Source organism: Diadema antillarum, unplaced genomic scaffold (genome assembly GCF_040938485.1).
Source record: "Diadema antillarum isolate AM-2024a unplaced genomic scaffold, OU_Dant_1.0 seq00000288_RagTag, whole genome shotgun sequence".
Taxonomy (NCBI): Eukaryota; Metazoa; Echinodermata; class Echinoidea; order Diadematoida; family Diadematidae; genus Diadema; species Diadema antillarum.
The window spans coordinates 636,635-659,681 of record NW_027271315.1 but is presented as its reverse complement, the minus strand read 5'-3'; the positions used below and the strand labels follow the sequence as shown (position 1 = coordinate 659,681).

Here is a 23,047-nt window from a genome sequence, read left to right as displayed (position 1 = left end):
TAAACTTTTTACATTTTCATCTTCTTGAAAACCCCGAGACCGATTTTCATCAAACTTGGCGGGTAGCATCCCTAGGGGGTTAGGAACTCAATTTATTAAAATGGGCACCATGCCCCACCCAGGGGGCCCCCAGGGGGCCCAAACCCCCCAAAAATTAAGGAATCTGTAAAAATCTTCTCTAGAACCAGAAGTGATAGAGCTAAGTTAGTACTATGAGTTAGTACATTGATGACTGTAGTTTCAAGTTTGTTCATGGCAGAATCAAGGGTGCCCCCCTTGGGACCCAGGGGAGGGGGGTGGGGAGGGGTTCTAATGGGGCCTAAATTGTACATTTTCATCTTCTTCTTGAAAACCCCATGACCCATTTTCACCAAACTTGGCAGGTAGCATCCCTAGGGGGTTAGGAACTCAGTTTGGGAAAATGGGCACCATGCCCCACCCAGGGGGGCCCCAAGGGGCCCAAATGCCCCAAAATTAAGGAATCTGTAAAAATCTTCTTCTCTAGAACCAGAAGTTATAGAGCTAAGTTAATACTATGAGTTTGTACATTGATGACTGCACTTTCAAGTTTGTTCATGGCAGAATCAGGGGTGCCCCCCTTGGGACCCAGGGGAGGGGGGTGAGGCGGGGTCCTAATGGGACCTGAATTGTACATTTTTATCTTCTTCTTGAGAACCCCATGACCCGTTTTCACCAAACTTGGCAGGTAGCATCCCTAGGGGGATAGGATCTCAATTTGTTAAAATGGGCACCATGCCCCACCCAGGGGGCCCCCAGGGGGGCCCAAACCCCCAAAATGAAGGAATCTTTAAAAATCTTCTCTAGAATCAGAAGTTCTAGAGCTAAGATAATACTATGAGTGAGTACATTAATGACTGTAGTTTCAAGTTTGTTCATAGGAGATCCAGGGGTGCCCCTCTTGGGGGCAGGAGGGGGGGGGGGATTGGTTGGGAAGGTCCAAATGGGGTGCCTGAATTGTACATTTTCATCTTCTTCCTGAAAACCTCATGATGTATTTTCGTCAAACTTGGCAGGTAGCATCCCTAGGGGGTATGGGATTTCAATTTATAAAAATGGGCACCATGCCCCACCCAGAGGGCCCCAGGGGGCCCCAATCCCCCCAAATTAAGGAATCTTAAAAATTTGGGCCCTTATGGTACATTTTCATCTTCTACTTGAGAATGCCTGGTCAAATTTTGGTAGAGCTGTAAATAATTGAGATTAGTGACTGCGTGAAAGGTGAACTTGCGATACTCAGGTGAGCGCTAGACCCGCGGGTCTCTTGTTAACAATTGACCCCCAATCTGGCATAAGTGACCGCTATCATAGACAAATGAACTAAACTCTTTTTTTTTTTTTGTCAAGATCGCATAATGCGTTGCCATGGCAATTTTCATAAAAATGTTACAAAATATTATGGATCAAAGTACTCTCTCATTTTTTGAGCAATTGACCCTAAATTTGGCAAGTGTGACCGCTATCAAAGGTACTAGCTATTACAAAAAACATTTCCCACTTTTGATTCTTCAGTAATTCAAAAACGATATGTTAGATAACACTGTCATTGATATGAGTGATAGCTGAATAGTGTACAGTTTTGGTGGAGGTGGTTTAAATATGAAAGCATAAATCAGTCTCATGAATCCATAATTAATTTCACAGTTAGGTTCCAGATTTTGCTCTGTTTTCAACCCTCTGTACAAAACTTCACTTTGCACTGGGGTCAATGGGTATGTATGGGAGTGTGTGGTTAACACCCTGACGATGGTCCTGAACAATGGCCAGGGTTTGAATGCTTCATTATTCATTCATGATAAATTCTACTATCACAACTATAGTTGTGATAGTAGAATTTCTCATGAATTAAAAATGAATTTTTTCAATAAAAACATACAAAATCATACAAAATTAATGCTGGTTGAGCCAGCTCTCAGTTTTTGGTGGGGGTATTAACTGCATTGACTGATAGTTCTAGTTTTATTCTTTAAAACAAAATATACAAAGTAATACAACTGAAATTCCACGTGCACTTGAATGATAATCACAAAACTACCAGTAAATTTGTCGAAGATCAATAAAAGAAAACATACACGCTAATATTTTCGGCACAAAAATGGAGGTACCCTCAAAGGGCTATGCTTGAAAAATGTGGTTAAAAAGGTGAAATAAAAGGTGAAAAGCCTCTAACTGCAAGGAGTGCTGGGGAAGAATGAGAGAGGAGGGAACAAAAGGAAGAAAAAGAAGAACAAGAACGTAAGTTAGAAACAGAAATTAGAATCGAGGAAATGAACATTCATGTTGAAAAAAGAAGAAGCATACATCAAAGCTTGCAGAGACGATGACACAGAACGGGGGCATTTCCAAAAAGCGTTTCGGACAAATTTTCTCTCAGCCAATCAGGTGCAAGGATGTCGATAGCTTGTTACAGTTTGTCAGAAATAAAAAAAATAAAACATAATATATATAATTTTACATATATATATATATATATATATATATATATATATATATATGGCAGAACGCTTTTATAATGAAATGCCCCCAGGACAGTATACATGTATATCCATGACAGCATAAAACGACTATACAAACATGGCACAGAGAACTACTGGAAACGGAAATTACAATCCGCTCTCTGAAGCACTTGGCGTATAGGCAGTAAAAATCAATACGGGATGTCATTTGATATGTTCAGCTGATGCAACATGAGAAGAAACAATAATGCCGTGCTTACGAAATTGATTCTTAGATAAACAAAGTTACATATATATGTTGCATCACAAGACTTCAAAGGAATAATTTCAATCTATTCTCGAACGAAGACAATGAAGGTGCACTTTTGATGTACGTTCTTGGGGAGAGAATCGTTTACCTCTATACATAATGTCTGCTGAGCTGGCATGGTTCTTAGCAAAGGTAAATAAAATTATTTTGGTTGTATAGCTGGTTGGATATTTTTGCTATGTCTTTACGGGAAAGCAAAGAATAAAGAAAAATAGACCGGAGAGAGTTATTGTTTTGATTGCCCTAACTGAAATAGAGACACGTCTTCGATTTTCAGAATCTTATTGAAAAAACACAATTTTCAGAATCTTGAAAAAAAAAACCCAAAGAGGCTGAATGCGAACATTGAACGGAATTATAAGTTATGGTATTGCCCTCTTTTGCAGCAGTAAAACATAATCAATAATGCTGGAAGCGTATTTCACCCGCACTAAAATTCCGTACTTGAGGTGAGGTAGTCAGGGACGAACACAATGTAAACAATGAGTATAAGAGAATATACAATAATTTTCGGGAAATAATTTTGCAAATGTTACCAATACGACATTCCAAGGAAGTATGTTATCTGCAGTAACTCCAAGAAATTTATTTGTGAAACACTTTCTCCAACAGTACGTATCACCAAACGAATATTCATACTCAAATCATCTCTTATGTGTCACTAAAAAGCATAACACGTAGTTGTTTTATATACTTTTATCGACTTGAATACGTCATGTTAATTGTGTGCATAAGAGTATTTTGGTCTTCAAGAGAGAAAATTTTGAGTCGTAGGCGGAGAGTATGAATGATACCACATTTAACAGATGATTTACAAGCAATAACTGACATAGATAAACGGTTGCACGTCGCGAGACCGACACCCACGAGCCATACAGCTCACAAGTCATACAGCCCATGAGTTATACAGCTCACGAGTCATACAGCCCATTAGTTAGACACTAAGCTAACAAGGCCCGTGCACGAGACCGACACACGTTGTATCTGTCGAACTCGTGGGCTGTTTTTGCCTATAGTGTCGAACTCGTGGGCTTTATTTGCCTAGTGTCGAACTCATGGGCTGTATGACTCGTTAGCTGTATGACTCATGGACCTTTTTTCAATGTCAAACTCGTAGGCTGTATGACTCGTGGGTGTCGGTCTAGTGGGATGACCCCAAATCAACAGCGGGTCTAATAGGTTACCCTGTGGCACGCATCAGAGTTGTGACTGTTTGAAGAAACATCATGCTTACGATTAGTTAGATAACCCCGAACCACTCAACATGGTCTCCCAGCGTGTACAGAAGTTGAATAACGAAGTTGAATAGAAGCTGACGCAATAAAACTATAATTTATGGTGTCGAAGGCCTCGAAGAGGTCAAGGAAGATACCGATCAAAAAAAAAGTGAGTGCTACTCTTTATCCACGTCAATAAAATTCAAGAGCATGCATGAGTGTTGTGGTGCTGTGCTTTTCTCGAAAGCTATAGAGCTGAGATTTTGAAAGGACGCAAAAAATTCTAATTGTTAATTGTTTCATATGCATTGTGTTTTTTCTAACACATTTATGGAAAAACAAGATTATAAAGTAAGAGACTGGTACTGTAACATCAAAATCATGTCTATCATTAGATAGAGCTATGACAATTTTTTTTTAAAATTTGTTCCGGGAACAAACCACTTGACATTTACAAATTCAACTGTAATATGAATCCTAATATGAATCAAAGGATCAGCAATAAAAATAATAGCAACTTAGGATATCGAATTATGTAGATCATCTTAACGTGTGTGTGTGTCCATGTGTGTGTGTGTGTGTGTGTGTGTGTGTGTGTGTATGTATGTGTTTTGTAATTTTTTCAGACCAGATACAATATCCAGTATTTCATACACTTGTAGGCCCTACACAGTAGAATGATTAAAAGATGAAAGTGAATTATGTTGGTTTAAAAATCTTAAAAGTGTTTATCAGTGTTGGGAATTTCTTTGGCAAGGTTTTTTGTATAGTTTAAGAATATGTAGGCCTATTAGAATATTTGCAATTTTCACAGAATTATAAATAATCTCACCAATATTATTTTCGAAGTATCAGACGTTTTGCTTGATATGTTCATTTCGAGGTTTATAGTGTACCTTCCATATATTTTTATATCAGATTTGTATCTCTTTGATTGCTATTAATGATATGTTTTCTTATTCGTATATACTTAACACTACAATGAGAGTATAAGGTGTATGAAGTTTATTTCATCCCTGCTTGGCCGGTTCTTTTCATTTTAGATTTTAAACAAAAAAAGTTCGATGGACTTCGAAATCCAAGAAAACTGGTGTTATTTCAAAATTTCCCCACTTATCCTTTCTTTTAGGGAAATTCGTGTGAAATGTTTACTACTAGTACATGTATCCAAGATGTTTGAACAAATCTATTCGTTAGAATCACCGAATCATAAAAGAATCTGAAATAGCAAATAAATTGTTCCGAATGCTGCGTTTACACCATGTTCCCGGCGGCCACGTAATCACGGCTTTCTCACGTCTGCTTTATCCCGTCTCATCGCGTTGTCTCACGTCCATCCCGTTTTTATACGGTGGCCTGAAACGTGCCTGCCGGGAACATGATGTAAACGCAGCATCAGCAACTCAGCGAGTTATAATAACGTCTTTGTAACTGAAATGTCGAGGTCTATAAAATGAATGTTTATAGCTCAATGTTTCTACTACCAGCAGGGGCGCTGTTGTCAATAAATAAAAGTGACTCAATATTTTGTTTATAGATTTAACTCCATCATTGTAAAGATCTTCTTTGCTGTACCCATGCAGTAGAGTAGTACAGTGTACAAGCAAGTCGCGATCGCATTTCATTTGTACCCTTATGAAAGCGAAGACCATGACTTTTTTTTTTCATGACAATTAATGGCAGTTGTATCCTATAGTTGGACACGAAATGATGGGTTAAATGTTACTGGTATTAATATGGTTTTGCTTTGTTTTGCTTTGTACATAAAGACGGATCTCTTTTTGGTTGAATTTTTTCTTTTTTTTTTCTTTTTTTTTTCTCAATTGATCTAAAAAATATTTTTCTTGTGTTTTCCAATGGTGCCACATAGTGAAGTGCTTTAATAGTTTAAATATTTCAAAATGTACCCCATCAACGAGTAGACTACATAATTATTTTTGTCATTTGCATAATGCCTGAAAGTGAAGTGCTCACTTCTTTTGGAACGGTGAACTTACTTGTCTGGGGACGATAATTACTTCATTGTACTAATAGTCTACATCAGGGAGTTCATGACATGACGTTTCCTCTGCAAGAACGTCTTCATTTTATTATTATGGAATGCTCAACTGCATAATTCATATAAATAATTGAAACTAATTGTTTTTTGTGTTTTTTTTAATTCAAGGACAATTTGTGTCGGGCAAGACAATTATACTAAAGATGCAGTGTTCATAACTCTTACCAACAATCCGACTAATAAATGACAGGGACTTGTATAAGGCTAGCAAAATGACAAGTAATCTAAAATATCTGTACATAGTTTCATGCATTGTCCCCGACAAGTGTCTTCGTACATTAATTGCGAACAGACAAGTTGATGACCATGAATCCGATACATGCTTTTAGTGAATACTTGCCTATAAAACTCAAGGGCAGGCAATCATTTAAACTTGATGGCGGTACAAGTTCAAGGGATGACAATGTAGTCTGATTTGCTCCAAATATGACGAGCCACCAAAAGGGGTTTTCACTCCCACTGGCAAAGTGATTATTTTGCATGATTTATTCAACGAGCTATCCCTCTATCCCCTCCTCCATTGCCTTCTTTTCCCACCCGGTCCCCACCAGGCCAACTTTCTCTTCTGCTGTATAATAGCCCCATGGAATTTCCAGGAATTGCCTCGATGCGGGATAAACGCTATGTATACACGCCATGCAGAAACAGTGCAACGGATTGTGTCCTGCTTAAAGGGCGTAATCATCTAGTAAATGTAATGGCATACACGTGTATGATATTTTAGGTAAAGGAAAAGTATGATAATGCGCAAGAATATTTCTAGCCCACGGCCTTGGATGAAAGTGAAAAGGAATGGAAATCTGTCTATGCTCTCTACTTGGCTGAACCACAACTGCACTATTTTTATTTTCTTTCATGCGACTTATCTTATGGGCACAATCCAATTCGATATTCTTTTGTCAAGCATAATGTATAAGAGCTTTACATATAAAGGATAGAAAGGAATTATAGAAAATAATATTACCGGTAGTGCACATTAAAAAACCCAAACAAACAACATAGTAGCGTAAAAGAGATTAGAAAGACGTGGAAATAAGTGCGTTGTCATTATTACACATAATAATACATATTCCATGACATTTTGCTCCTGCGACAACTCTTCCTATGACATATCTGCGCACTAAACCAAACATAATCTCTACTCACAAACGTAATTCTAACCCTAATCCTGATCCTAATCCTCACATCAAATCCTAAAACCCCTCACAACCCTAACCCTATAAGTCTTATTAACACTAATAGACCGGAACAATTATTGTCGCAAAAGCAAGTGTCGTGTCACCTAATAAAACTCCCAAGTATTTTGAAAAGACATAGAGTACAAGCATACAAGAGGTCTGCATCTTGCAGAAAACCAAAACAAAGATTAGAAAGGAAAGTAAGCGATAGAAGGAGTTCACTGGAAAAGATGGAAGAGAAAGATAAGGGAAAGGAAGGAGAGAACGGAAAGACAAAGAAACGATAGAAATGAAAGTAGGTAATCATAAAAGTAACAGTATTTTATGCATGCATGCTTACATGTACATCTAGGCCTAGATGTATCAAATGAAAAATGTTTTATTCATATTCCGTTACCCTGAACCAAGAAATACGACAAATATACCCTTTACAATGAACATGATTTTTACGATACGGCACATTAACTGAAACAAGTAAAAGTAAAAAGTACAAGTTTACAAGTAAAACGCAAAAGTGAACTTGTAGGAAAGGTTGTCAGATTGTACCTCGTACGGGGGATAGTCTTATTCTTCCAGACCTGTTTAACGTGAGTTCAGTCTGAAGAGTCCGAAGAGATGTTCGTATAGTTTTGCCCCATTTTAATCGACACTGTGGGAGAAAGGATGATGCGATAATTTGATTGTAAAAATATAGGCTGCCTGTATTGTAGGCCTATACGGTCTTCTTAACGTTTAAGTGTTGAAACATCAAAGTGCAGTGGAAGAGGACAGTGGTTTGTGCGATTTGGCATGTGACCGCCTACACACTGCTGGCACCGGCATGAAAATGCAGCTCAGAAATGTCTATCAACAGACACACATGCGCACGCGAGCGCGCGCGCACACACACACACTCACATAAAACACATATAAACTGAACAATTAAAAAGTAACAAGTTCAGAACGTCTAGGATTGGTTAGATCCTTCATGACCAACATCATGTTGCCCTATTGCGCGTTCAGGAATAACAGGGTTCGGGTATATTCAATGCATTCGCCTCACCCATCTCTCATTTACTCGCGTGACATCACGAGAGAAGATTTTTCACGGAGAGGACGCGGAGACCGCAACAAGCCTTGACGCACTTGACAGAATCTCTTCTTGAAGAACTTGGAAAACTTGCTTCATTACATCACTGGAATTAACAAGGTAAGATCTCGGTATAGCTAAAATATAAGTCAGCTCAGCACCAGAAGGTAGTAACTGCCTTATGTTTTTTATTTAATCCCTTCTACTTTCAGGTCATCATTGTGATGGTGAGCTTTCTATTGCAAAGGGAAAAAATGAATAAATAGTTTATTAAATATGTAAAGGCACAAACAAGATTTTACATCATTTCCATCAGATGCATAAACACACACACACACACACACACGCACACGTATATTACATACTTCATACATCATTACCGTTTCCATCAAAATGATAAAAAAATGACCAGTGACTTAGCATTTCTGTTGTTCTCACTGACTTACAATTCAACTTGCTGAATGTAATGAAATTAGTATAAATGAATCAACCATAGAATATAGATTGGTTATTATCACCAGATTTATAACTCACAACTGTGAATGAAAAAAAAAAACCCGGTTAAACCTCATTTCATCAGATATGACTTCCGAACACAGAAAAAGCGATTACTGTTTTCTGTAATTGACAAGTAGATTTTCTATATTGGTGTTGCTTGTTTCTTCGTTTGTGTGTTTTTATTCTTCCGTTCGTTTATATATTTGTTTTTCTTTTCCTTGATTGATTATGTTTGCTTTTGTTTTTGTTTTTGTATTCTTTTAATCTAGTCTCGAAGTGTAGCATCCGAGTGGAATGAGCAAAACGTTGCACAGTCAACAGAATTAATAAGGGGGGACTGGAAAAGCGTACTCTGGATTAATGAAATTGTAGATAGGTAGAGTGTGAAGTTTAAACATACTCACCAAGCGTGGAGGAGATAAGTCTCTTTTTTTTTAAATCTATTTCTTTTAAAGCTCAGATGTCATGGATAGTTACAATATATGTTATTGAAAGATGCATATTAATTACTGCTATGTGAATATGATTTTCCCGCTGATTGATTTGTCATTGGTTAAGGGCATAATTTACCATTTTGCAGATGAAACAAAACCCCAGCATTAGTGCTTCAAAATAGTTCAAAAATGTGAGTTAGGGATAGAAACAACCAAACACCAATGTAAATATTCGAATTGAAATTAATGTTAAGTATGGTTGAATATACAAAATGTGAACAATAGTTATAATTAAGATGTTTCTAGACTAAACCGTCTACAGCTGTAGTTTATTGAGAAAAGTAGTGATATCTCCTGATATTTTAGGCTTTTTTGCAAAATTTTTACATGGGAGGATGTTTTGTGATACAACTGACCGACAGATATGCATCAAATGTGATATCTCGAACATTTTTTTTTTAATCACTGCTCGATCCCAAAGATAGATTATACCTTTAAAGATGGCACACATTATGGCGGAAGACAAGAAGTTGACTAATGGGACGACGTCGGTACCTAAACATGTCTACAACAGGTACAAGGGAATCAAGTTCCCCCCTCTCGTGAAGCCCGAGATCATCGAAGGAGTCCAGTCCATGGAGTTTCATCCAGATGATATCATTATAGTCAGCTCTCCGAAATCAGGTAAGATCATACTCGATAACAATCTATCACCATTCACCAGTTTTTGTTACCATCTGTTCTATTTTTCTCTCCCCCCCCCCCCAGTTGTTTCATCAACGTCTCGTTTATTGTAATGTTTCTCCTTTTCCCTGTATAATGATAATGATAAAGACATAGTGAAGATATGCCCGTACGTTTACAGAAGACAGTAAGATTTTCATTTGTTAAAGAAATATCGTGAGAAAGGTTTCGCTCAGAGTAAGTGATGGTACTCTTTCTCCAGTGTAAATCGTCATGTTCCTCCTGACGATATAATAATAATGATGATAATAGTGATAATAGTTCTTTAAAACGCAGAATACATGTACCACAAAATAGTCTCTATGCGTGTACATATCGAAACAACAATCATGCAAACATGTCCATACTCACAGTGTAGTATTACTAACATCATCTACAATTATCATGATAACTAGTTGTGTTTTTTGCTTGCTTTGTTGTTGTCGCTGTTTTTTTATTCTTCCTCTTTTTTTGTAGCTGATTCCAAAGTTTTGGTCCTATAACTGAGAACGAACAATTCACCCATCTACGTTTTTTATCTTAGGTGTTTAGAGTAACGGTGCTTATTATGACATTAACCCTTTATGCATTCCTCTTTAGAGTTGTCATTGCTCTGTAAAAGAAGGCCTCGTCATACCTTGTTTTACTACCATATCATTGTCAGGTATATCCATTAATACACCATGCATGGGGAAGAAAAGGCGCTGTGGCCAAAACATCGTGTCAAAGACAGTTTAGAGTGCTGTCGGCGATGACATTCTCCTTCGATAAAGATATTGGTAGTCCTCGAATACGTCTGTTGACATTTCTTTTTTCCTTCCTCTTCTTTGGTATGCTGAATTTTGTCTTCAACCTTTTTTTAATTTTTTTTTAAATGAATGTATGTTTTTTTTAATCTTTTTTATTATTATTTTTTTTTACTCGATACCTGCTACCTATAGCACGTATTATGCGTTGTGGGACACACTTTCGGAGTAGGGGCGCTGTGGCATAGCGGATAAGACTCCCGACTCCCAATCGGAGGACCTGAGTTTCATTCCTGCCCAGTGCTCACGTCCTTGGATAAGATGTTTTTACCCACAATGTCCCTGTCGACCAAGGGTTGATAACAGGGTACGTGGAAAAACGTTATAGGGTAATCTTCATGACAGGATTCCCTGGTAGAACAGTCGAAACACTGAAGAGGCTATAACCCCTGGATGAATAAGACATCATAATAATGATGATGATGATGATGATGATGATTATTATTATTATTATCATTATCGGACAGAGACCTTTCTTTCTTACAAAATGTTCACAAGTTAATGGAGCCAAATAACTGAAAGTCGAGTTTTGGACACGGATACAGTTGCATGTAAATTTGAGATGAAATTTCAACCCACTGTCCACTGCAAATAAGCTCGCTTGGCGTTGAATTTATATCGCAAATATTTATCGGAAGCAAACAGTTTCATGCTTTTCTGTTCCAGGTACCCACTGGATGGCAGAGACAGTGGGCCTCCTCCTAGCCGACGGAGTGTGGGAGAACGTGCGACGGACAACGAGGAAGTACCACCTCGAAGCTGCCATGTGCAGCAAGGACACGGTCAAGTATAGCGCCCCTCTCCGGCCGTTCTATCGCGAACTGGAGAAAATGGATTCCCCCAGAGTAATAACCTCCCATCTGCCGCTCCATCTCCTACCGCCAGGAATCTTTGAGGCCAAAGCAAAGGTAACGTTCACTCTCTACGTACAACTTACCTCAAAATTGCTGCAACAATCACAAACAGTATTTTTTTTTACTTGTGGTAAAAACGTATACAATACATTACAAAACACAAACAAACAAACAAACAAACAAACAAACAAACAAACAAACAAACAAGAATCACCAAGTCCATGAATGTTTCATCTTCCGAGTTACTGGTCACTGACCTTTCAACTTTAATACCACTATTTGACTTAATGTTTGTTGTTGCTGTTTTTCTTCTGTGGATATACTTACGTATTTTAACTGACAGTCTCGCCACACGTTGTTGTCAATCCTCAGATAATATACTGTTCGAGGAATCCCAAAGACGTGCTGACGTCTCTCTACCGGTTTGTCGGTCATACCCCGCAGAGTGAATTCATCACATGGGAAAAACTTCTCAACATCGTGTTCACCGATGAAAGTAAGGGCACCTGGTAGCAATTCTTTCTGTTTCTCGCATATCGGTGATTTCATAATAAATTTCCTGATTCTCGTCGTTTTCCCCGAAATTTTTCAGATTTCAGCTTTCAAACGCAGCAGATTTATCCCACTTTATTCAAGAAATGCCTGGCAACGATTAAAAGTCAAGCAAACAAAGCAAAACTCGTTTATTACGTACGTGCGTATAAAAATTGAAAAGTTTGTGGTGTTGAACGGAAACACCATATGAAACACCATTTTGACATGTATATCATGTGATTGTATCAATTTCTCGCAAATCGTTTCGTTTGCAGGTTTGTTAGCATAAGTAATCATGGTTACATATATGAATATAAATGTATACCCCTGAAGTGTAGTTAGCCTATCGAAGAAAGAGTGAAGTACTCTATTAGTCCATGGGCCAAGACCCGAAAAATGGGTTATTGGTACCACCTGAGGTGGCGAAACCTTTTTGGTGTCATTTTGTTTGTCGGGTATAGATATGCTTATCAAGCTATGATAGCATTTCCAAATGAGTAGCTTAGTCATAATAAATGAATTTTTAACCAATTTGGTCTCGTTTTTATATCCCTATACTTCTGAATCGAAACTAACCGCTATACAAAGAAGAGCACCGTCTTCTGTATGTCCACAGATACATCAGTTTTAAACAAAAATCATTCTGTTCATTTACAATATTATTTATCATAATGTATTGTAGTGTACCGGTACATTGTTTTTGCATTATCTCTCATTGTTGGATTGAAATAAAGCGACATTGGCGTGGTATAAGTGTTTTCACCGTAGCGTTTGCACCGGAAAATGATAAGTAATTGAAAAATATTTTAAAAAAAAATTCACGAGGAATTGTTTTTTTAAGGTTTTTTTTTTTAAGATAAAGGGATATACACTGTATCATAAGCTTTGGATATTCCCTTCGCCGTCTTGAATAAAGACTAAGCGCTGTGGACATCATAACCTTTGGATATTCCCTTCGCTGCCTTGAATAAAGACTAAACGCACCGCGTTTAAAACAGAACACCTGTGAACATACAGAAGACAGTGCTCTTCTTTGTATAGCGGTTAGTCTCGATTCAGAAGTATAGGGATATAACAACGAGACCGAATTAGTTAAAAATTCATTTATTATGACTAAGCTACTCATTTGGAAATGCTATCATAGCTTGATAAGCATATCTATGCTTGACAAACAAAATGACACCAAAAAGGTTTTGCCACCTCAGGTGGTACCAATATCTGGCCTGGCCCATGGACTATAATTGTGTCGTGCTCCGTAGTTTTCTTTCGTTCTTTTTTTTATGTTCATTTATTTTTACAGATACATCCTTAACTAATGCCTTCTAACTGAGTTGCATTGTAACTATATTGCTAGGCAAACTTTTTTTTCTGCAACGTTGATATATATATATATATATATGTACATAATAATTTATATATATTTGTTGATCTTTCGTTGTATTTTGTTCGTACAGACTGCTACGGGGCGTGGGACAAGCATGTATTATCATACTGGAAAGTCAAACATTTAGAGAACATCATGTTCGTGAAGTTTGAAGACATGAAAATGGTGCGTATCTTTTTTTAATGATTCCTGCAACCCTTAGACAAAGATAAAGTAAATTCGACTGCAATAAGACACCTTGTTAAAAAAAGCAAGCGTTTTATCATCTGAACCTGTCGATTTTAACTTTGAGTATTATCAGATGCGATGTACTGCTCATGTCTTCAGACAAAGGAAAAAGGGAACAAAAACAAAGGCAAAACAACTTGCAGAGAGACATAATGTGCACTTTTTAAAAGTATTTATGACGAGTAATTATAGACTATGCATCTTAGTGAACACTGGCCAATCAAAAATGATGCTGAAGAATCATCTTTAGTGTGTGAAAATATGAATTTCATTTGCATTGCTTCGTTTCTACGGGGAATGAATAATGACATATGCTATAGTGCTATCACATATTTACTCCTTTAGTCTCCCGCATCTTTTGACACCAAATTTGCGATGCCCGGGCGCGCGGTTCCGAAGTTGTGCTACTCGTTTGTTTATTCATGTATAGCTATTCGTCTCACTATCAAAGTATTTCGTTTTCCCAGAAACAGCGAGAGTGCGTGGCAAGTGTAGCCAACTTCATCGACCACCCGGTACCCGGAGACGTGCTGGACGACATCGTTTCAAAGACCTCGATTGACGGACTGAAAAGGGAGATGACTCGTCTCGAAGAGACGTTGGAAGATGGCTACCACTACGGCAAAGCCTACGGCACTCTCAGTTTCTACCGGAAAGGTGAGAGTATTGATATGCGTGTGTATAAAGTATATATTCCCGGGGAAAATAATAGATCTGTGATTAATTCATATGAGTCCTTTCTGTTTATTGTTGTTTTTTTTTATATGATTTATAGCATATAGGAGATGATGAACATAACCATTCTTTTGTGATACAGAGAGAAAAATATAGATAAATAGTTAATTAATTTATATGTTCCCTTGGTTTTTACTGCTGAACTTTGATAAATAGGATTTATGGCATATGATAGACAATCAACATGTACGTGTACATATAGAGATTATACATCATAATTATGAGAACAAAGAGGGAAAAACCCCCAGATATTTTTTATGTTTCCTTCCCGTTTACTGCTGATATTTGATATGATTTAGGTCATTTGATTGACCATCAACGGTGATGCAATATTCATAAAGAATAACGGTCTTAATAAAAGGCAGCCTCGTCAGTGTTCAGTACTCTTACATTTCAGACGGTTGTTATATCAGTCCAGCAGATACAGATTTAAGAGCATTCTGATCAAGAAAGACATGGTATAGGATATTCTGTACTACGCGAGAGCCGTAATTTCTGAAACATAGCTTCTCCCTGATCACCGCGGTACAAACAATACTATACTTAACTTGATTTCACTCATTTATTTTCCATATCATATGCAACATCTAAGCAAACGAATATGCACTCAGATAAGAGAAAGAGGCACCTATTAAGGAAAAGCTATCATTTGCTAAAAGGCCATTGCGGAAATTTTCATGTGAATGGAAAATACATGTGGTTCGTTGAATATAGAAAGAGTCATTACTATAGAGATCCAAAGTGCTTTACAGGGGTGGATCCAGAAATTTCTTTGCAAAATTAAAGGGGGGGGGGTGGGAGGCGCACGCTCCCTCAATTTTGTTCTTTTTATTTCTTTTGTTTTAACCAAAAATTAAGACTGGCGAGCCAGCCCCCCCCCCCCCCGATCCGCCACTGCTTTACGCCATGTCACTGTATCACTAAGAAATTCAATAAAATAAAACCCACGAAACAAATGAACGTGAGCATGCAAACTCTACCACAAACAGATATGAAACATATTTTGTTTGTCATAGGGGTGTGGGTAAAACACGCATGTGACAGTTCAACAGAGTTCAAAATCGTTTTGGGTCACCTGGACTAAAGTAAGTAGAAAATGATGGAAATCTCATTCTCTTATGTAGTCACAGTGGCCTGGAATACCGTCAAAGCTCCATGACCTACTTTAAAGAGTAATGACTTCAGAAATTTAGATTGCAAACAATAAAGCTATCGTTAAATGTTAGTCTCCCTTTAACAATAAGTTTTTGACCCTCTGTTCAGTCTTTTCAATTAACGGCTGTTAAGTTTTAATAACCCCAGGGAAAAGAATGATTACATATTGCATAAAAACTGATATAAAGTTTGATAACTGGCAACTTGAATCACGTGACTACGATTACTAGTGACGTTTCCTAAAATGGTTGTAAAGCGCTGGTTCGTTGCGTAAGGACTGCCACTGGCTGGTAGTCGTTAACAATAGTTACTGACTTACCAACAACGGTAGTCATTTTCATTTCAAATTGTAAACATATTAAAAAAAGTAACACACCTTTTTACGATATTTTTTTTGTTTTAAAATCTTTTTAATGACCGGCTATTCAGACTGTATAGCCTCCCAGGAAAAGATTAATCAGAATTTGCACAATGGTATAAACTTGATGACTGGCACGTGACTGGTAATTACAATCACACGACTTCGATAACTTTAGAGACATTTCCTCATAACTTTGCCATTCTGGCGAATGATCGTTAAGACTCGACCCTCGGTAAAGAAAGCAATGCATTCGGACACTCATGGTACCCGCTCCTATTCTCTATATAAATCACGGCCCTGTCCGGTGACCCCGGTATATGAATCGGCATAAATATCTGTAAGAAGTAATGATCCTACTACCATGACTTCTATAATAATAATAGTAACTATTTCTTATTGAGCGCTTTTACAGGACCTGATCAAAGCGCTGTACATACATCAACAAACAACATTCACAAAGCATAGGAACATACTTAGTAGTTACAATTGAAATAGTTCAGTCTTGAGTTTCCTTCTAAACATTTCCTCTGAATCACATAGACGGAGTTGTTTTGGTAGAGTGTTCCAGACAACAGATCCAGCATGTGAAAATGTACGTTCGAAAGCTTTGGTTTTTGCTTGTGGGATTTGTAGGACTGTCTTATCATTTTGTGACCGGAGTTGATATCTGGTGGCTGTAGGGGTGGTAAGTAGGTTGGATAGGTATTGAGGAGCGGTATTCATCATGCATTTATAGACAAGGGGGGCTAGTTTGAAATCGATACGCTCTTTGATGGGGAGCCAGTGTAACTGCTTCAGTAAAGGAGTACTCGGGGATCTTCTCTTTACACCAGGCGAGCCGCTCGATTTTGGACTTTTTGGACTTTTTGGAGTCTTTTCACATCACTGACATTCATATTTGCCAGCAGAGAATTTCCATAATCAAGCCTGCTCAGAACTAGAGAGCGCACTGCATGGTTACATGCATCTTCTGTAAGATACTTTCGAACATGAGATATGTTTCTCAGATGGAGGTTTGCTGTCTGGCACACTCTACTGACATGATCTGTCATCGACAGTATCTGGTCAAAATGAACACCTAGATTTTTTACAGTGTGTGATACATTGACAGTAGTGTTTCCAAGCCGAATGCTTGTATCTCCCGTAGGGCGTAGTCTACTAGATGAGAGAACAATGCTTTGAGTTTTGTCCTCATTTAACTTCAACATATTACTCGCCATCCAGTGCCTTAACTCATGGATGCATTCCTCCAGTTTAATCCGGGCTTCGTTCAGACTGGCAGGATTGCGTGGATCGAAAGTACAGTAAATTTGTGTATCGTCTGCGTACAGATGATATCGTAGGCCATGTCGTCTGATGATATCAGCGACAGGTCTGATGTACATTGTGAAGAGTTGAGGCCCAAGCACCGAGCCCTGAGGGACTCCGTATCTTACAGTATGAGGCTCAGAGAACTTTCCCCTAGTGACGACACGTAGAGAGCGTCCGGTAAGGTACGATGTAAACCATTGTAGAGCTGTGTCTCTGATCCCATAATCAGACTGAAGTCTTGCCAACAAGATCGAATGATCTAGGGTGTCGAATGCGGCACTTAGATCTAGCAGCACAAGTATGACTGCCTTCTTGTGATCAATCTCTTGCAGAATATCTTGCTTCACACGAAGTAATGCCGTCTCAGTGCTGTGGAAGGCCTTGTAAGCTGACTGAAAGTCCTCATGCAAATGGAAATCACGTAAATAAGATGTCAATCTAGAAGATACCACATACTCAGTTACTTTCGACATGAAAGCGATGTTTGATACTGGCCGGTAGTTTTCCATGACTTTCTGGTCCAGTGACGGCTTTTTCAACCGAGGAAAGACGATAGCCTCCTTCAGTTTATCTGGGAATACACCGGAATTCATGGATGTGTTTACAATATGACTTATGACTGGTACGAAAACATCGACATATTCCTTTAAAAGCCAGGTGGGTAATGGGTCAAGATCACAAGATTTACTGGGAGCTCTCAAAATGATCTTCCTTATTTCACTGTCACTAACATAGCCAAACTCAGTCAGTGATGGCATATCCTCAGGACTATCTTGTAGGGTAGACATGATGGGACCAGTGGACAATGAGACACTTCCAGAGGTACTGGATTCAAGGGATTGTCTCATGCTGGATATCTTATCATCAAAATAGTCTGCAAATTCATTGCTCAGCTGAAGATCATCGTCTGAGGCATGTAGCTGTTGCTTATCTGCAGTTCCGAGCAGAGAATGGAGTGTTGTGTACAGACTCTTTGGACTTGACGAAAGAAATACATCAGTGTAGAAACTTCTCTTAGCTGTCTGGATAACTTGAGTGGCATGGTTTTTCTGTTTGACGAAGAGCTCGCGATCGCGCGGTGCTCGTGTCTTCCGCCACTTTCGTTCAAGCTTCCGACGCTTCTGTCGAGCTTCATGCACCATCGAATCATACCAGGGAACGCAGGGTCGTTGCTTCCTTGTGCGTGTTGATGCTGGACAGTGAACATCGAGGATGCGTCTGATAGTTTGATTATATGAGTCTATGGCAGAACTGCTGTCATCTGTAGTCAAATCACTGAGAGTCGTCAGAAGATCTTGTTCAAATGACTTCCTGTCAAGTTGGCGGAAGTTACGAGAAGTTGCCGTTTTCTTCTGTGGATCTGGTTTCTCTCTCTTCAGGATGCAGCCCACATTGAAATGATCAGAAAGTGCTTTGTCACTCACTGAACATTTGGACACAAGACAACTTTCTTTTCGAGACATGATCAGATCTAATGTGTGGCCCATATTGTGGGTAGGTCCAGTAACATGCTGTTGCAGTCCTGCTGCTTTTACAGAACTCAGAAACTGCCTAGTTTCCCGATTTCGTAGAACATCAATGTGGACATTGAAGTCACCTACAACCAGTAGATCTCCAGTTAACATCGCTAAGCTGCCGAGGAAATCATCAATTTCTTCTAGGAAAGCGGTCACTGTGTAACCATTGGCTGCTGAAGGAGGTGGCCTGTAGACAGCAACAATGTTCAAGTTGTTTGAATCATCACTGACACATACATATTCAAATGCAGTAGTTTGCTGATCTAGCTCCTTGATTTTGAGATGTAACTGTGACTTAAACAGGATGCCGATACCACCATGGCGGTCGCTTTCTCGAGGAAAGTTCATGAAGGAGTAGCCAGGAGGAGAAAACTCGTTAATGACAGCTGTATCTTCCTTCGTGAGCCAAGTCTCTGTAACTACCAGCATGTCGATGTCATTTTCGAGGACAAGGTCGTAAATTTCGAGAGTCTTGTTTCGCATAGAGTGGGCATTCCACAGACAAAATGACATGTCCGGTGTGTATGTGGCGGACGATTTGGTAATATACCTGAGATTGTCCCTGTTTGCACCATGCTGACCATTGACAGGAGTTCCACGAGGAGAGGAGAGAGTTGGAATTTTCCTCTGCTTTCGGCTGCCAGCACGCTTGCCTCTGTGTGTTGGCAGGCATGAGCAAATACCAAGTTCTCTAACAGTTTTCCATAGATGCTCTGGTAATCGAGTCTTTCCATGCGGCTGAAGCTCAAGAATTCGGTCTGCATTGTTTGACCCACTTAATCCTCTCATGGCTGAAAAGAATGGCAGGGTACCAGTGCAACCATCAATGCCTGGGAGTGTATTGTCTAGTCCATGGTCAGGCAAGCCATGTCCCAGTACAACAGACTGAAGAAGCAACAGACCATGAAGTAGTGTAGACAGGATGGTAATGCCTACAGCCCAATGTACATGAGTAGCCATTTGGGAGACATTAAGAAAATCGCGAATATGAATCAAATTGCCGCAAGATTCATCTCAGCAATCGTCCAGGATGATCTATGAGTGATAACACAACTCCTGATACCAAAAACATGAAGACAGCTTTCCAAAAAGATGAGGTATATCACACAATCTCAGGAGCTCACAAACTCGTTTGACTTCTGTACATAAAAAGAAATGATTCTACCAGCAGACCTTTTTGCTAGTAAGAAGAATGATCCTACTACCAGACCTTATTGCTCGTAAGAAGAAATGATCCTACTACCAGACCTTTTTGCTCGTAAGGAGAAAAAAAAGCCTCATACTAGCAGACCTTTTGCTCGTAAAACGGAATGATCCGTACTAGCATACTTTTTGCCATAACAAAAGGTCGGAAGTGATCCTACCAGTGACCAACAGACCTTTTGCTGTGGTAGGTAGTAGGATCACACTGCACTACAACCGGAAGATGATTAGAGTTTAACAATGAAATGATAGTTCACTCATTATTACTTTGAATTTGGAATACCTAGCAAGCCACTTTCTAAAGCACAGTACGTGGTGTAGACTCATGGACAACGGAAATAATAACATGAATAACAGAACAATAGTGGTAGTAATACTATATAGTATATAGCACGTCAATCCCACTTCGAGATGTTCTGAATACGTAGCGAGAAAATATCTAAAAATATCTAAAAGTAAATGTAAAGGAGGGAATACGAGGTCATGCAATTAAAAGCAGGAGAAAATAATCCTGATGTCATTTTTTGAAATACTTTTAAACCTCTGTCATTATGTTATCACAACTTATGTGATTATATCAAGTGGTAAGCAATTTCAGCCTTCTCCAATTTCTAATTTTCAAAAAATATTTTTCCCCTATCAGACCGATCGTTCCCATTGCCAAAATAAATCAAATTCCTATACAAACTCTTCTCTCTCACTCTCTCTCTCTGACACACACACACACACACACACACACACACACACTCATTTGGTATGTAACTCTTTAATTAAGGTTAATTATTTCAATATGATAATGAAGAGTTTGGGCAAACAGGGTGAGGAGCCATTTTTGAAAATTTTTAAGTAAAATCAATCAGATAGTCAATAATAAATAATAGTATAGTATAAATCAAACCTTTTCGGCGATACCTGACTTGTTACATAGCAAGAGATATTCTTGAAGTTATGATTAAAAGTATGTCATTGAGTCTTATGATTTTCTTTGTTTTCAACAAATTAAATAACAAATATTATTGCTTATGTTTACTTATAAATTTTGTGTAATGTAATATTGCTCCTTGTTTTTGAGTCTGAAATTTGTATTCGTTTTGTATGTGATCGAATGCAGAATAAACCATATCAAACAAACGAAAAAAATCTTAAATCAACAAATATTGAGATTACTAATCAAGAAATGAAAAGTGTACAATTGTGCACATATCATATATTATATAATATGTTCACAATTGTATATGTATACATGTATTATAGTTATACACACACACACATATAAACATATATATGTATATATATGTATATTATATATATATATATATATATATATATATATATATATGTGTGTGTGTGTGTCTGTGTGTGTGTGTGTGCGCGCGCGCGCATAAAGAAACACTCGAAGCATAGTAATCTTTCATAATTTTTGTTTCTGTTTTGGATCTTTCCTCTCTCATTCTGCATAACAGGGCATATCGGTGATTGGAAGAACTGCTTTACTGTGGCACAGAGTGAACAATTTGACAGGGAATTGCAAGTTCGACTCAACGGGAGTGGGTTAACATTTAAATACGAGTAACGACTGTCCTCTTTCTTTCTCCCCCACCTGAAGAAAAAGAAACCTGATTGATATCAATTAATGATATCAATTCGAAGATTCAAGAGTCCATTGTTTATCTCTTGAAGACTGTTATTCACAAACGGTAATTTCTAACCTTTGTTTATATCTATTCATTATTTTATGGCGATACAGGTTTAACCCTATCTAGCCAAGAGAGGGTGGGGGGGGGGGGCTACAACAACCCCCCCCCCAACACATTTCGCGATGATTTTCAACGTGGATTTTTTTTCCGCTTAAATTTCATGACCTATTTCTTTCACATCTTGCGTACATTTTGAGACACTATTTGCGAAAATAGGGTTTACGCTTGCCGAGATAAGCACATTTTTTTTTTTTTAAACCCAATGTCACGGAAATAGCAGTTTCAAATGACATTTTTTGTGTACAATGTATGGGTTTTGCAAGAAGTGTAAGATCAATGTTTTTTCCCTGTTTTTTTTTCTCTCAGATAACATCCTTTTTGGTTATCACAAACTATTCAAAAAAAAAATAAAAGAGAAATACGTGGCAAATGTAAAAAACGAAGAAATACAAAAAGAAATAAAAAACAAAGTCAAATACAATTAGATAAGAAATAAAACAATGGAGAGGCGTAGGGAGAGGAAGGAGAGCTACGGCATCTACATCTACAAGGTTCTTTATAAATCAATTTTGATATCGCATTTTCTTTTTTGCCTTGATTCAATAGTGATACTGCAAGAAATATTTAGAGAAAAACTAGCATATTTCAAGGTTAATGTAGGGATTAACAAGCTTAAAATCTGATGCAGAAAACATGCATAAATTAGCATAATTAGCACGTGATTAAGAGAAAACAACCATGTTTAAAGAAAATGATTCATTCTTGGAGATTACATGATGGACAACGTGCGTGCCGATTTCGCCGATTTCGCCTATTATGTATAAAATATATATATTTAATACCTTTAAGGCTATAGTGTTGGTGATGCACATAACAGGGTTCTGTTTGTTTATGTAACATACTGAAATCTTGATGAATATTGATTGTATATGATCTCAGTGAATATTCTATGTATATGTAATGATTATACAGTATCTTTTTTTTACTCATATACTATGTTCCAGTTTGAAGACGTGTAAAGGTGTCACTTCCTAAATATTATCTGATCTATAAAAAAATGCTGCAACCATGACCACAAAAAAGGCTTTCATCTATGAAAATAAGAAGATAGGGGTGTATATAAATGTTGATGATTACATTATTTTTTAAATAAAAGTATTCCCATACAGCTGTAGATTAAATTATTCATGATAAGAGTAATCATCATATTAATCATCGTAATCTACAAATTGATCCAGCAGAGAACTTTCAAGAAACCTGGTATCAAATTTGATAACGAGGATTTATTTCCTTTCTTTCT

The 23,047-nt window shown here is 37.9% G+C and overlaps 1 protein-coding gene across 1 annotated transcript; it reads left to right on the top strand.

The window, feature by feature from the left end:
• The first annotated feature begins 9,751 nt into the window (after positions 1-9,751).
• On the top strand, positions 9,752-21,623 carry LOC139730058 (sulfotransferase 1A1-like). Its single transcript, XM_071640968.1, has 6 exons — positions 9,752-9,923; positions 11,435-11,676; positions 11,995-12,118; positions 13,611-13,705; positions 14,236-14,425; positions 21,514-21,623. The coding sequence occupies exons 1-6, from the start codon at positions 9,752-9,754 to the stop codon at positions 21,621-21,623; spliced, it is 933 nt and encodes a 310-aa protein (XP_071497069.1).
• Positions 21,624-23,047: the final 1,424 nt, after the last annotated feature.